Source organism: Tyto alba, unplaced genomic scaffold (assembly GCF_018691265.1).
Source record: "Tyto alba isolate M040663 unplaced genomic scaffold, T.alba_DEE_v4.0 Super-Scaffold_9, whole genome shotgun sequence".
Lineage (NCBI taxonomy): Eukaryota > Metazoa > Chordata > Aves > Strigiformes > Tytonidae > Tyto > Tyto alba.
Genome location: NW_024881330.1, coordinates 31,815,284 through 31,831,410, shown reverse-complemented (window position 1 = coordinate 31,831,410; position 16,127 = coordinate 31,815,284). Strand labels below are relative to the sequence as shown.

General features: G+C 40.3%; 1 protein-coding gene across 8 annotated transcripts in view; it reads right to left on the bottom strand.

Annotated features, from left to right (window-relative positions):
- The window catches only part of TPD52 (tumor protein D52), a 125,991-nt gene that overhangs the window by 88,939 nt on the left and 20,925 nt on the right, over window positions 1–16,127 (bottom strand). For 2 of the 8 annotated variants that reach the window (XM_033007913.2, XM_033007912.2), the window contains exons 2-6: window positions 8,630–8,745; window positions 6,812–6,960; window positions 5,841–5,942; window positions 4,764–4,790; window positions 283–324 (exon numbers count right to left, since the gene is read on the bottom strand). In XM_033007913.2, the coding sequence (XP_032863804.2) occupies window positions 283–324; window positions 4,764–4,790; window positions 5,841–5,942; window positions 6,812–6,960; window positions 8,630–8,745 (436 nt within the window). Of the gene's footprint in view, window positions 1–282; window positions 325–4,763; window positions 4,791–5,840; window positions 5,943–6,811; window positions 6,961–8,629; window positions 8,746–12,909; window positions 12,988–13,033; window positions 13,499–16,127 lie in introns of those variants that run through there. The other 6 variants (XM_009968573.3, XM_033007914.2, XM_009968574.3 and 3 more) reach the window with 6 other exon arrangements.

Below are 16,127 nucleotides of genomic sequence, written 5' to 3'. Positions count from 1 at the left end.
GAATCATTTAGTAGCATTGCATTTCTAACAGGCAGGGAAAAGTTCTTACAGTTCTCCAAACAGCAGGGAATGCACTTGGTCATATGCCAGGTGGGCTATAACCACGACCATTAAGCAGAAATAAACCAGATTTTATCCTGTATGTTAGTACAGGAAATCCATTACAAAGTTGGGTAGGTTTTTTGGTTGCTTTAAATCTATGTTAGTTGACTTGAGTTCAGTTTGACTTGATTTCACACTTGAAAACAAATAAACCCAACAGCTGGATTATGCATACGTTACCTCATAATAGGCATGCTAATTGAATGTTGTATGGAGCGTATACTAAATGCCAGCATTAAGAAAAAAGAAAGAGAGAAGTTAGTTTAAGTGACAGACTGAGAAGAAATTGGCTTAGAGAGCTGACTTCTGGATACTATATTTGGTAAACAGCCAAACAGTCTTATACAGTAACTGCTTGGTTTTGCCTTTTTGAATTGCTTAGCCATGCACACACAAACAAGTACAACAGAGCAAAAGCTGCAACAACTTACTTTCCTTTTTCTAAAGATTCAAGTGCCATGCTTGTTAGTACATATTCTGCTTTGCTGCAAGTCTGTCTACTCATTACGTTTCTCAAGCAGTAAGAGTCATGCTGCATTTAGTTTTGATAATATCAAGTAGAAAGTGAACACTCAAGAGTCTTATCTATCAGCTAATCTTCCTACTGAAAGAATTATTCCTATATACAGAAGGCTTTCATTTCAATCTAGTGTAAGATTTCCATACTCATCAATACAAATTATCTACTCATCAATACAAATTATTTAGCAAGCAGCCACATTGATCTATAGTCAAGGTCAGGTTTATGCGGGGGGCAGGGAGAAAGTCCTAGTCTCAACCCCGTTCTGAAATTCACAGAGGATTTCTGTAACCTGCCAGTGTCGCTATACAGTTACTGTTTGTTTAGTGACAACACACACCTACTCTTACAAGGTGACTGGATATAGATTAAGAAACTACCAGATAACTTCAAGACCATGTGGAATCTAATTTAGTTCCATATTCTAGAAAACCCCTGTTTACTCTTGATATAAGACTAATTTGTATGTTAAGTGTTTCTTGTCAAATACCACAACAGTAAGTTATAAAAACTGATGATCATTCTTTTTCATAATTATATTTTGAATGCCAAATTTTGACTGGGCTTTATGATGTCTTTCAAGAGAATACTTTCCAGGCAATTGCTACAGGAAATAACAAAAACAAAAAAAAAAAAAAAAAAAAAAAGCCAAACACACATCCCTCTCTCACATTTGATGCACCTCCAAAACTCCAATTAGTATTTCAGCACAATGGAAGGCCCATTCACAGAAGCAAAAAGGTGATGTGTTCATTGCAGAACAAGTCTGAAGAGATTCTTTCAGGTGGCTCACTGGTAGAATACAGTGCTAGGAAAAAAACTACACATGTAAAAAGTCCCCTTAAGGTTGGGATCCCTTAAGGCAGATGCACAACTGAAGGCTGGTTTGTAGGTACAGTGTACTAGGAATCAGATACACAGAGGCCAGATGCTGTCCTGACACACATCAGTAATGTGTGGCCACGTTTCATCCCTTTCCCCAACCCCATTTCTGCCATTTTCAACCTTCACAGATGGATTCACTTCCACAAGTTTTTCAGAGCACGTAGAAGTTGACTGTCTTCTGGAGCTCTGTAATGTGGATTACTACAAGTTCTGGTCTTGTCATGTGCCAAGTTTTAGTACAGAACTAGGCTGCTACTAGCTAATTCTTTGTCCAGTCATGCTCAGTCACTTCCCCTCACACTGCAAGAAGTGTCTCCCTGCATGAAGCTTAAGGCTGAAGAAGGTGAAAGTTACTTTTTTTTCCCCACATATATTTACCATCTACAGACCTGCTCACACAGAAAAGCAACCACCTATGGTGTATTGCAGATTTTTAACAGGTGTCTAGGGAAGTTCTGTTTAATCTCATAGAGATCATTTAATGGAAGAACTATTTGTACATTTGTGAAGGATTTATTTGCTGTTGTACAATACACTTCTGTGTACTCAGTATCCATTTTGTAAAATGTCACCATAAGATAGCATATAGTCTTATCACAGCATGATCTGGTTTGCAAGAGAACTGGATTAGTTAAGTGCCATTCATCTTTTTTTAACATCAAATCACCTGTTCTTCAAGTAGCACCAAGAAGCACGATTAAGCCTTGAAAAATCTTTACAAAGAAGAGAACTTGTAATTCTTTTCACAAATTACAGAATGCCACATCAAAGCACTCACTGAACTAGGTCATCAAGTTGGGCTGTTTGAAGAAAAGCCCTTTTTACAATGCTCACAAGCAAACCCCCAGCTTTTAAAAAAATATATAAACCCAAAAAAGACATAATAAATTGCTCTCCAGCCTTCCATGTATTTTGTATCTTATTAAAAGCTTTCTTATCCTTTACACTATTATTTTTAGAGCTACTACATTGCTCACAGTTTGAAAATGCACAAGGAGCTATGCCAGAGTCCATGAGTGGACAATATAGGCTTAAGAGTTAGTTGCTTTTGTTAACAGTTAGGTTTCCATCTGATATGTTGATAAATTATGATACTTAGGAGTCCGTGATCATATCAGATTTCCAAAGCAAGCAGGGAAAGTTATTCTGCAGTCTCAGAACAGGGCAAAGATGAGGACTTCTGCCCCATAAAATAGATGCAGTGCAAGAGGAGCTAAGTGCAAAGTCATGATTGCTCAGGAAGTTTGCAGAGAGCTACATCTTGGTACTACTGCTGTTTTGCACATAATACTGATGTTGCCTACACAAGGATGGCTAGCTCATCAAAAGTTCAAGGTGTTCTTATAAAGGAGAATAAAGGTATTAAGAGAAACCGAAGAAGGAACGGAGTCCATTTTCAGCATAACAAAAAGTAGAGGAAACAAACACAAAACAGAAGCAATAATGCACTGACTTTGCACTACCAGTCCTCCCTCTTCCTCTCTACTTCAGTACTTTCAAAGTTCACAGCCCCACCAGCTGCCTTTCTCCCTTTTGTAACTCCCTCTAAAATCACTTTGCAGTGCAAGAATGAAGACCTGCATGTGATGTTTGCTGCATGGAACATGTGGAAATAGTCCAGCACAGAAGAAATCACGTGATTACAGCTGAGAAGTCCCTGAGCTAAATCAGTACAAGAAAAACAAAGCCATGATGAAGCAGCCACATGAGAGTTGAAGAATAAAAATGCACCTGCATATTCAGTATTTGTTCAACTAAGTATCTGGCCCATCAGTTCTCATTTCCAGGAAAGAACGTGGGCATCTAAAACTTTTTAAATCTCAGACTTGTGCAGTCTTAAAAGCAGACACCACTTGAGTAGTCACATAACCCTGGGACCTGAATTCACTGGCTGAATCTCCAGTGAACTTGGTCGTCATGAAAGCCAAGAACTCAAAGGTTTTTCATCTCCTGTTTAAGTGCAACTAAGATCTTGAACAGCACTAATTCTTCCCGCTTCTTTTTGTTTTGTTTTTAAACCCAGCTGCTCCTGAATTTATAATACCATGAATTTCCATTGCCGTGATTCTCCCCAGGAAGCACACCAACAGTGTGGACTCCTCTAACTGCAGCCCTCCCTCCCAGCAGCCCAGTTTCTGATGGCGAGTACTCAACACCCACCTAGCCACTAACTTGAATAATTAGGACACTTTCCTGAGGTATTAAACTCCTGAAGCCAGAAGACAGCTATGAGCCTGTCCTTGTCCTTGTTAAATGCAATAGTCTAATACTAGTAGGGGAACACCGTAGCCTTAAAGAAGAAAGGTGAACCCTGTTAAGTGAGTAGCCAAGCTCTGCATCCAAAAGGAACGGAAACATCTTCCAGACTCCCTTTGTCTTACTGATGCTAAGAGTGGGATTTCAGACAGGCTGCTACTGTTATACTTGAGCAAACTGAGCTCACTTCAGAGTCTGTGTTCTGGGAGCATCTGGGCACCACCGCTGGGGCTCCAGCTCCTAGTCAGTATCCTGGGAGCCAGATCCCTACATCTTTATAGAGATTCTACTACTGACTTTAGCTACTTAGTGGGAAAGTACAAAAAAGATGAAGCCAAACTCAGAGGTGTGCATAGATGGGATGAGAAGCAATGGTCAGAAGTTACTACACAGGAATTTTAACTACTGTAAACTTGAATATTTGCTGAGACTAGGCAGATAAAAGGCAGTACAGACAAGGTAACTAAAATACCTGATGTCTGGAGCTGCTAAAGTAACCAACTTAAAGATAAGGACTCTTTCACTTGACAAACTATGAACAGAGTATGCACAAACTATTTTACATTTAGACTCTAGTGATTTGATTAGTCACAATGCTAAACAGCCACTGTAATAGACACAAAAAAGGGAAAACTTCTACTCTGCCAAGGCACAAACACTGTACAGACAAAGAGAAGGAAGAATACTGCATGCCATTGACCTCAAAACCATGTTCTGTCTCTTTACAAAAATACTTGCAGTATCATTTTAACAGATTCCTTTCTTACAAGGAAGAGACTAATTGATTATTATGTATTCTCAAGATTTCATGTTCTAGGGTAGTTAGCAGGTGAACATGAAGAAATACCTTCCCTGACATTAAAAGAGCTTCAGTTCTACATTAATTAACACTAGAGAAATAAAGAAATTACCATTTACAGACAAAACTTATTTAAAGATTTCAGTGGAGACAGTCTGACTACATGCTTAGTTTCAGAAACAATTCTTGCGCCCACCTTACCTAAAGGAATGTGAAAATGCCTGTAGTCTGCACAATGCCAGAGTAAGCATTAAAGAGAGAAAGGAAGTTCTGATAAATCTGAAGAAAAATATGTAACTGTGTAGCTGCACCTCAAAGTGTTTTCTAATGCAACTTAAAAAAGCAAGAAAGAGGTTAATGGCAGCACTTCAAAACAGGGGGCTGATTTTACCACAGTGCTTTCCAATGCAACAATGTTCTGTTAGAATGTGTGAATTTCTGTTTGTCCAATAATTGAAAAATAAGTTTAATCCACTATTCACAACAAATTACAAGCAGAGATGAAGAGTTGTATATGTTCTAGTAGCCAAAACTATATAATGACTTGTAAGCTAAGCATATGATTGGATTGCATCCAGGAAGAGTTTTGCATGCAGCTCACAATAGCGCTAAAAATGATCACCAAACTTACCGAATTTGCACAAAGGGCTGTGTCATTTGACACAAAGTCAAAATACGTTGTATGCCAATATTTAAGAATTAAAAATTGCCAACAGTCTATTAAAAGAGTAATAAAATCAAGCCACTGCTATGAGGTAGAACAGCTTACAAAGAAATAAACCACACCTGAAAGGAATCCACACACAAGGGGGGGAAAAAACAAATAAAGAAACAAACAGAAAAAAAAAAAAACATGAAAACCCCCACAAAAATACAACAACTAAACCACAAACAGCTAAAGACATTAGTTGTTTAAATGTAGTATTCCACAAGCTGAGGAAGTCAGAGAACAGAAATTACAGTGCTATATGCATCACACAGAGGCAGGCAGAGATGCTGCCACCTGCAATCCTACCAGAAAAATAAAAGTAGCAGTGGAGGTAATAGCATACATTGCTTCTCTTGCATATATAAAATACACACCATAGAATTCTGCATCAGTGAGGACATACAAGCAGCTTTTGCAACAAGTCACTCAGCTCTCCTAAAACAAATGCTGAAGGTTCTTGACAGATTAACTTTTAGAAGTGCTGGGTACATTACCAGCATAAATTTATTTCAGTGATCACCTGCTTAAATCAAAAATGTAACTACTTGGGAAAAGCTAAAGAAACCCACCTGACATCTTCAAACTTCTTGGTTATGACTGAACCAACAGATGAAAAAGCAGCAGAAGCCTTCTGACCAGCCTGAGACAGGGTTTCTGATGTTTTCTTGTATCTGTGTTAAAGCAAAATTAAGTCTATAGTTATTTTAATAGAACACATAAGGAACCTTTTAGTGTACATAAATTTGTATCAAGCCCAGAGGTATGCTTCAACTTTGGGGTCAAATGGACAAGCTACTTAATCTCTTAAGATTTTGAGTCATTGCAGTCCCTTCTGGATATAGCATCTCTGCCAGCTCTGACTTCAGATCTGGTTCACCAACATGCACCTACTACCCACGCCCAGAACAGGTGCTATCTGCTATCGTAGGACTTCTTTAAAAAAAACACACACACAAAAACACCCCAAGAAAACAACACCATGCACACACTGAAAAAGAACAGAGGTCTATTTTTTGTGCAAAGCATCTAAAAATCTTGCACTGAATGGTTTTGTCAATAAATTTCACTGTAAAAAGTTTGAGGTACATCCTCCTACATTCTGTGTAGTCATTAACTGTAGAAGACAGGTCACTCTAGACCTTAAGCTAATAGTGTGTTTGGCAAGAACATTAACTGTGACTTTGCACTCTTCCTGCATCAGCTCAGTTTACAGCAATTTTTTAGTCTGGAAAAGAAAGGTATTTTGTTGGACTTAGGACAGCTTGGTATCTCAGTAATGGTATCTCAGATCTGTCAGACAAAAAGTATATTAGAATCACCCATTTTATGGTCAATCACTATTTTGCTTTAGATGATATGGCTGATAGTAGCCTTCTGTAAAGAAATCTGTGATAATTTCTCCAGATAATTTTTAGTGCAACTTAACTTTGGGTTATCTACACTCATCTCATTTCACAAGAACAGAGCATTCAGACATGACACAGGAACTACATAGTTTTCACCTCAACAGCTGAGGTAATCATCGCGAACTGGTACATACGCTGTGGTTGATGTAACATCTTGCCAGCTTTTGGTAATGTTCTGCCTTAGTTCCTGTAATGAGTTAATTCCCAGCTTTCTCTTGATTTCTGCTAGATGCTTCTCTTTGGCAGCTAGCACTTGGGAGAGCGTTTGGATTTCCTCTTCCACCTGTGGCAGCAGAGTTGATAAGAGATAAATTAACAAGTGATATATCCAGCCATTTAACTATCTATTTATTAAAACACCTACTAGGCATCAGTAATGGGAGAGCTAACACTTTTTTAACATTGCCTCACAGTTGTTTCTAAACACTAACAGAAATCCAACACAGTGTACAACAAGAGCTAGTGAGAAAGTAGTCTACCTGCAGCTAGCTCTATTACTGGAATACGTACAAGGAAGTTGGTAGCTAAAAGACTGTATAGTTGGAAATCATTTAGACAATATTAGCTTATGTGAAGCTTGAAGATTAGTCAAACCTGGGACAAACGCCAAGCCTGTATTCTCCTTCCACATCAGAAGAGATACCAATGTATGACCAGCATCAGGAAGCTCAGAGCATGTCTGATCCATATACAAGTTTTGCGTCCTTGCTTGAACAGAAAGGTTCTTCTGTGGCATAAACCAGCAACTTCAGGCTGGATCCAGCCACAGGAATGCCTTCCTCAGAGCAGGGGTGGAAATGGTGGCAGACGGAGCAATTAAGCACACCAAAAAAAAACCACCAAAAAAAACAAAACACCCACAACAAAAACACAGCACCTGTTCAGAAAATAGAAAACTGTATTGTTTGTATACTCCCTTCTTTACACAGATGGTCACTTCAGCTTCTTGCAGAAGCACAACCAAATCATGATCAGAGATGTTAAAGCAGTTTTACAATGCCATTGTGAGGGCTATATAGAGGTGACAGAGGCATTAAGGCCATATGTACAAAGGCAAGGCATACAACCAACCCTATTTCCCCACCCAGACTGGGCCACCCTACTTTATAGTATCAGAATGCCCACTCATTTAAACTCCTTTGAGTAAATACCAGTATCTTCAATGCACCTTTGTTTTGGATACCTGTCCAAAGTCCAGCATTACACACCCTAGCAAGACCAGATTTCTCTCACCATCCTCAGCTGATTGGTTTGGCATGAAATAATACTCAGGGCTACCACAACCAAGACTGAATTAAATGTGATTACTTCACAGCTAACCTCCATTCGCCAACCTTAGGCTTAAGTTAGTGTCTTTTATTAGGGTCCTAAAGTCACATAGAGCTATAAAAGAAAAAAGACTGGAGACTCATTAAAGCTTGACTTTGGCGCCTTTTGAAATGCATGTATTGGGCTTGAATAGTTAACTGTCCTTCAAAAGAATGCTACTTTAACTCATTCTTAAAAAAATTTCTGCTGTGTGAACTATGGACAAGAATAGTCACATGGTTAGACATTAGAAAAACAGCATCTACATGGATATTACTTCAAGAAAACAACTTCCATTATTCCTCACCAGTTGAGACAATACTTGGTTTTGGCTTTAACCATGTTCTCTTTGACTGTTTAATTACCCCCTTCTTAGTGAAACGAAAAAAGGGTTAGGCATTTACACATCTTGGTTTAAGACCTGTACATTCGGCAATTCTAGATTAATTCCCCATAGCTAGAACTGGCTGTTCATTTCTCCTTGACACTTTACGTTTCCCTTCCCACAACACACAGGAGTACCATATCCAGCTTTAGACGCCCACAGAATAAATATGCAAAGAATCAACTGTATGTTCAAAGACAGCATTATCCCAGATTTTCATTCTCAAAACCAATTTAAGAGCTATTTGCAAGAAATTTACCTTCGCAAGCTCTTTCCTTAGCTCATCCTGTTCTTCTTCTGAGAGTGTTTCTGCCATACCAACTGTAGCAGCAGCATCCTCTGCAACCTCAGGTATAGAGTCACTTCTCAGCAGCCCTTGAGGAGAATAAACCATTAGAAGTCAGATCATCACGTGTGTCAGATAGCAGCTAACGTTAATATACAGCTTTTTGTGCCAGTGCACACAGAAAATGGATAAGAGGACACAGAAGTCATGCTTCCCCGAGTACTACGGTGTACAGGAAACCAGAGGTATTTTACTGGCTGTTTTGTTCTATCAAGTCATATTAAAGCTCAATATAGTTGCAACTGCTGCTATAATAGGAGACTGGAAACATGTTGAGAACAACACATCCCACTATGACAGAAACCAAGGCACAGAACGCTATGTCCCAACCAGTGGTTCCTAAACAACCTCCACCCAGGAGTCCATGCGTTCTCTTCTTTCTCTCACTTATGTCGCACAAACTCTGGAAGTGCTGGAGATGCCCAAGACCAATGCAGAGGCTCCCTCCTTCACTGCTCTCTGGATCACATTAAGAAAATGCCCATTCTCAGCACACTGGGAGCAGTTATGGTGACAAGCAAGCTCAGCAGCAGTGGAAGAAAGGGTTGCATTGCAAGTACGAGCTCTTCCCCCATACCCTGCTCAACCTCTCTGACCCTAGTAACTGGGACCCCTGTGGCTAGAAAGTTGCAGATATTGTAGAACTAGAAGCAAGCTGCTGTTTTGCACCTAGACATTAAGATAGATAAGAAGCTCAGAGGATGAGCTTGGGAGCAAAAGGCCGCCACTTCAGACAAAGAGGTGGAACGATCAGAAGGGACTGATGAGGATGTGAGCGGCTGCGTGGTGCTCAGTTGCCTCTGAGCTCAAACCAAGACATCAGGTAAAGCTCAATTCCACAAATTCTTTCCAAAACAGTATGTTTCCTGCCTGAATTTGTGTCCAGAACACTTGTTCTCTAGAAGCACTCTGTTACATGAGCAGAACATTTGTAAATTATAAGTTATCATGAAGTTCATTGAGAAGGCAATATACAGGAAGCAACTGAAACCTTTCTGCATTTATTAAATCTGTACCATGTTTTCCCAAATATCTGTCTTCTACACAAACATAATGTAGCTCCTACATGTTTCCCAATACACTATTTTCCAGCAGGAATCTAGGGCAGCAAAAATGTTTGAGTCTAATGCCCAAAGCAAAGCATAGCACTACAGCACAACAGGACAAATACAAAAAAATAAAAAAACCAACAACAACAAAAAAAGGATTGCGGCTCATGTCTCACAAACAGATAACCAGGTAATTTTTGTTTTATACATCAACATATTTTCTTTTCTTAACAAACTGCTAGGAATGCAACACCTTTTTGTCAAATTGCTATTTATCCTATTAATTACATATGCCTACACTAACAGAAAACTAACAATTTAAACTGCGTTTTCCCCTGGCCCTTTAGGACCCCCAGTACGTTAGCCTCCAACTCCTGACCTTGTTCTCCATCTGCAGGCCCTTCAGGGACTACAGACCTTGCTGTTACAAAAGCCATTTCAGAAAGTTTGCAAGTACCAAAGACCATGCTGACTCCATGAGCATTAGCACATCCAGCTAAAAGTCTGTTCGATCTGTTTGTGAAGAGTCATCTGGATTATCTCACCAAAAATAGATCAAGTGAATCCAGCAGTAGGAAAACACGCTGGATTGTCTCCTGCAGCAATAGCTTCTGTTTTGGGAATGTACATCCTCTTTGGAAAACTAGTGTTTTAAAGGAGTTTGTGCTGTTTGTTGCCTACATGGAACTTAAGACACAATGCTAAGAAGCAAGGGAATGATCTCACCTCCCCTTCCCATTTCTAGATCTTTTAGGAAGACATGAAATCACTGCTACTCAAGAGTCCTCCATACCTCACCCTGTACATCTAACCATACCTTCCTTGCCTTCTAGCCCCCTCCCATTTATGACTTTTTCTTTAGCTCCAATTAAAGTATGCAAACACTTCTCCATAAGTCTTTATGCTGGCATCTCCCCTCTCGTCCCCTGTTACTGTTCACCTCTCTGCTCACTTTGCTGCCATTCCTCAGTTCACTCCAACACTCGCAGGACACAGGGCTCATCTGTGCTATGGGAAGGCCATGCTAAGCAGCCTGACTAAGAAGCAGTTGTCTACACAGATAACAACCCACAATGGCATGGCTGGAATCCAATATACCCCATATTATAGGGCTGACAGTAAGATCCTGGCTTTGAGCAAGCTTCGTAAGGAAAGGAGCACAGCCCACCTTAGATATTTCCGTGGGATGGGGGACAATAAACCAGGGAAGTAACAGTCAGCCAACAGATGGAAATACTTCAGCTCAGTCTGTTATTAAGAGAGCATTTCTCACTTGTGGTCTTCTCTGTTCACCAGCAGAACTGTTGTTACTGGCTTCCAACTTGTTACCTTTTGTTACGTTAGTTCTCTTGCATCTTTAGAGTAGCAAAGGACTTCACTCATTTGGTACTCTGCTATAACCAAGTTTAGCTGAGCATTTCACATTCCAAACTCTTAAACAGAGTAAAAATTCTGTTGGGGAAAAAAAATGTGAAGACTTATCTAATATTGGGAAACTTACCTAGTTTTAAGGTCAGTTTTTAGGTGTCTATATTTCTAATATTAACATATTATCCCAGCAGTTTATTATATCTACTTAAATGAACCAAACAAAGGCATGAAAGAGTTAGTTGATTAGGACTCCACAGATGACTTTCAAGGAAATGGCACTTAAATCCCTATTATTCTGCCACAGTAGGCAAAGCATTAGAGTCATTCAATTTACACTCAGATTTCCTGGTTTGGTGTTTGCTTTCACTGGTTTCAACCCAAGTTCATGCTCTATTTTGATCAGAGGTTCCTGCCTCTTTCTGGCCTGAATTCAGAGATTAGCAGTAAACATCAGCAGTTTAAGGAAGTAGTGGTCATTTCAGATGAGTAGCCTTCAGGCTGTGGGAGAGTTAGCCTTCACAAGGCTTTATCTTTTGACAGACATATTCTGTGTCAGACACTCGGAATGAGTATTTTGGTTATCACTACACACTTGGCAAAACTAAAGAAAAAAGGTGCTTGTTAACAGTTCAGGAGAACAAGCTGTTACAAGATTATAAAATCACTCCAACATTTGAATAATGTATGGTGCTACAGAGGATATTTATTTTGAAATATGTAAGAAAGACCAAATTCAAGTGCTTCACATTTATCTTGGTGAAAAAAAAAAAAAAAAGGCAAAAAGAAAATGAGACATATTTCTTCAACTTGGTGGAGAAAGTTCTTGGGCTTCTCCGAAACACTAATCAGGTATTCATTCAAAGTGAATGAAAAAGAAAGGAAAAAAAAAAAAAAAAAAATGGTTGGTGGTTATGGTGATGCATCACCACCACATCTAAAGGAAGGGGAGCAACCCTTTGTAAGAGGTGGGAGATGCAGTAATTGCAGAAGTGAAAACTGACCACTGTTCCCCAAAGGGCCCTAGCTCATCGAGTGGTTTGCTTTAGTTCACACAAAGGTTGCCCACAGGATTCACATTTTAAAGAATAAGCCCATCAAAAAAAAAAGTCAACACCTTTGTAACTTTGCTTTGTCACACCTGAAGTAGGGCTAAGCTGTCTATATTTTTAATTACTCTGCATGATCACATCCGGTAGCACAGAATATAAAAGAAAGGTGGTAAAACCAGACTAGGATGTGCTGGGAGGCATGGCTGTACATGTTCTGTACAACAGGTTGCCAGCTAGAAACTAGTAGGGTTAAGCACTACACGGATGCACAACAGCCGCTTCCTCAGGGGAGCACAAGTACAGTTAGTATCTGCAGGCGTAAGATTTACAGCATTTTAAGTGCTAGGTGGAACAAAGTAAAGGGTTTAGAGGGCATTTACCTTAATTGATGGTATTTGCAGTACTAAGGCAAGAACAGGTGTTAGGCTATCCAGAGCTCTGAAGTCATACTAAGTATGCAATTCCTACTTCCACCCCCTCAAAAAAAAAAAAAAAACCAAAACACCAAACTAATAGTCAAACTAGGCCAATTGCTCTGATCTTGCAGAAGTTGCCTTTTTGTGCCTCATTTTTTTTGCTTTCATTATTTTCCCTCAAACTGCCTTTCCACTGAATTAAAAAGTAACAAATAAGGTAAAGCTGGTAAACGCACAGCACATGAGATTACCTACATGACATACCAGAGCTAATAAACTACCAGTGTTATCAGCAGGTCAACTATTACCTTCATTTACAGCTCCATTTCAGCCAAATTTTATAGAGTCTTAATTTGAGAAGTTCCTTTTTATAGATACGAATCACTAAGCTTTCCATGTAGAGGTTTTGAAGAAGAAAAAGAAGGAAGTTACCAGACTTCACCAGTGTAGGTGATCCGGGTGGAGAAAGGTTTATGCTAGGCGACAGGTAAAGATAGTTTCTGTTCACTCCAGCATTGAAATCAAAAGGGGATTTGTAATCCTCATACAGATCCACGCCAGACAATTCAGAGTGTGTAGCCATCCTCTTCTTCCACCAAAGCATTCATCTTCGCTTTCCAGGGTGACTCAGACAGCAGGATTCAGAAACCCTGCATTTATTCACAGGACACTCACTATACTTCCTCATAAAACTCAGCTCTCTCACGCCTCTGTTAAATTTGATAGAGCCATCTAGCAAGTGACTTCTTAGCCATCTTACAGCTGCTGCTGTTTACATGGCATAAAGTTAAGTCCCTGTAAATTTGTAACCGGGGCTGGACTTAAACAGACCGTTCCTTTAACAAACATTCACAGCGCACCGCTCGTGGCTTCTGGAAAAGCTTTGGTCCTCTGCAGCATTGCATCAAGAATTTTTAATCATTTAAATAAAAAAAGGTCAGCTGACTGCAGCTACACCAGAATATCCTTAATCTTCTAGGACACAAAAGGATTACTAGCCGTAATCTATCCTATATACCATCTGTGTAGGATTTTTTCCTCTGATTAATGGAAAATTCTACGTTCATAACTATTTCTCCAGCTGTTTCCACCAGTGTCATAACCACTAGCCAGAACCCAGTCTCTGCTGCCCAGGTGTCACACTCTAGTGTAAACTCAGAATAGCAGAGAGAAGCACTCATCCCTGAAGGCTATGCTATAAACACCTAGGTTTTTTAATGAATGTACTAGTGTGCATTATGATTTTTGCCCATGAGGCTAAATATATCTAGGTATGAGGGGGTTTTTGTTTTGGTTTTTTTTCTTTTTAAAAAAAGATTATTGAAGCACACTGCCCTGTGTCATCGGTAGTTCAGCCAGCACCATTTACAGCTGCCAGTTATGCCAGGAACCAGTAACACTGGAATGCATTGTCCTGATGAAAAGTATTTATGTTTTGACACGTATACTGTAAAGAAAGATCAACTTACATAGGCCATCTGACTTCATGTTGGAGGTACAAGATTTAAAGATTTAGCCCTGGGAAGCAGAAGTGCTTCTTACCTAAAAGAGGCACTCAGCACAGTTTCACTACATTTCTTTTTTTCTTCCAATGTCAGCATCTTTCACTGAAAACAACAAGCTTACTAACAGTGTAGATCACCTTTACAGCTAAGCAACAATTTCCTCCCAACCTCACACCTCCACCTGGGCTCTTCACTGCAGCCTGCACACAGAGGAGCATAATGAAATGGAAGTTAATCTTTTTCTCCACTGTAAGAGTGATGTTTTAAGACAGAGCTGATCAGAGACATTACACCACCATACTCAAAGCTATAGAAGTGAAGGAGCCTTACAGCATACCCAAGTCAAGCCTGAGCATTGTGCTCTCTGTGGATATGAGAAGAAAGTGAAACACTTCTGAAGTTTTAATTTTCCATTTCTACCACAGTCAGAGGATGCAGGAACAGACCTTCCAGCTAATTAGGGAGCAGTTCCTTTAGACTGCAGACCTACACTGGTTTCTGGTGCAGACTACCTTCAGGCTTCTAACAATAAGAGTGCTGGAGCCTGAAACACAGGTCTCTGCTATTTTCCGAGCTCATTGAAAAGAAGACAATATAATGCCCCTCTACGCTTCTGACACGTGGCCACGGCATCTGCCAGAAACACCGGCAAAGTTCACCTGACAAAGGTCAAGGCTTCAATCACAGACTCTAGTTAAAGGATCCAGAGGCAGCAGAGAACCATAACACGGCTGCAGTACTAATATACTCTTTATTAACCAAGCACCCCAATATGAATAGCTACCGAGCCTGCTTTGCAGCCTTTCCTTGTGTCGCTCAGCAGATGGGGACCACCTTCATACAAAAGGCTCAGGCAGTAGTTGCTTTAACCGGGTTAGGCAAAATGACGTTATCAGATGTGGCACAATGGAAGAGCTGCGTGTTTTCTACCATCGCTCTCCCGACACAGAAAGAGAGGGCAAAGGTCTGGCTACCACATAGGACTTTTTCCCAACCCAGAAAATCATTCAAGGTAACAACAGGGAATGCTAGCAGGCTATGAGAACTGAAAGCAGCTACTACAGGCAGAAGATCTGTTCATCCCTGCTAACAATCAGGAATACCGTTTCCTGGCTAAGGGCATTTACTGAAGCCAACATATTGTTGGCATTTACATGAAACTCCCTGTGTTCAGTTTTACCCCATACTATCCATTCAAAAATAATCTTGTACTCTCCCTGCATCTTTATTGTGCAAAACTTGATTTCATGTCCCTAGAGACATCTAGATTGCCAGTCTAAGACCACTGACCTGGCCTGTCACCGTTAGACGGAAATGTGTATGGGCCAAACTCTCCAATACATCTTCAGTACAGTCAGAGAGACAAGTGCAGGACAGTGCCCACTGCTAGAACATAGCTTTGGCTTACTGGGAAGGTTTGCTCAGCTACAAATCTGAGACTCTGCATTAAACGCTGAATTCTGCTTTTGCCCTGGCTTACGCATAGCCTGAGCACAAGCCCAGAAGTCATCTTAGACAATTCTGTAGTTTTTAGAAATAGTACTGATCCTAAGATCATTGCCAAGAGAGGGACTGCGCAAGCACTCCTTACTTCAAACTACCCTCTTTGCTCAGATTAATCTAGCTTGTAGTGGCCATACAGCTGGGTTGCTAAATCACCTCCCAAACAAGCCACCTACACACATAGGCCTCCTGCTCTCTTCCCTGCAGGAGTTTACGGGAGCATCGCTCCTCATTCATTCTCAGCTACAAATCCTACCTGGTGAGGAAGGAAGCCACCTCACTGAACAAGCTTCTGCCTCATCACCTAGAGAAGTTTGATGCTCTGCACCCTGAAGTACAAGCCAATCCAGCTGTAAGGATAAAGGACTGCAGTCCACGCTTCCAAACCTGCTGTAGGACCACCTCTAGGCTACCTGTCATCCCCAACTCATCAGCTTCAGGGAAGACAATACTCCTCTGCCAGCCATAACAGCCAATTTATCTGCTTCTTCCCTACTAGCTCCTTAGCACACCCAAGG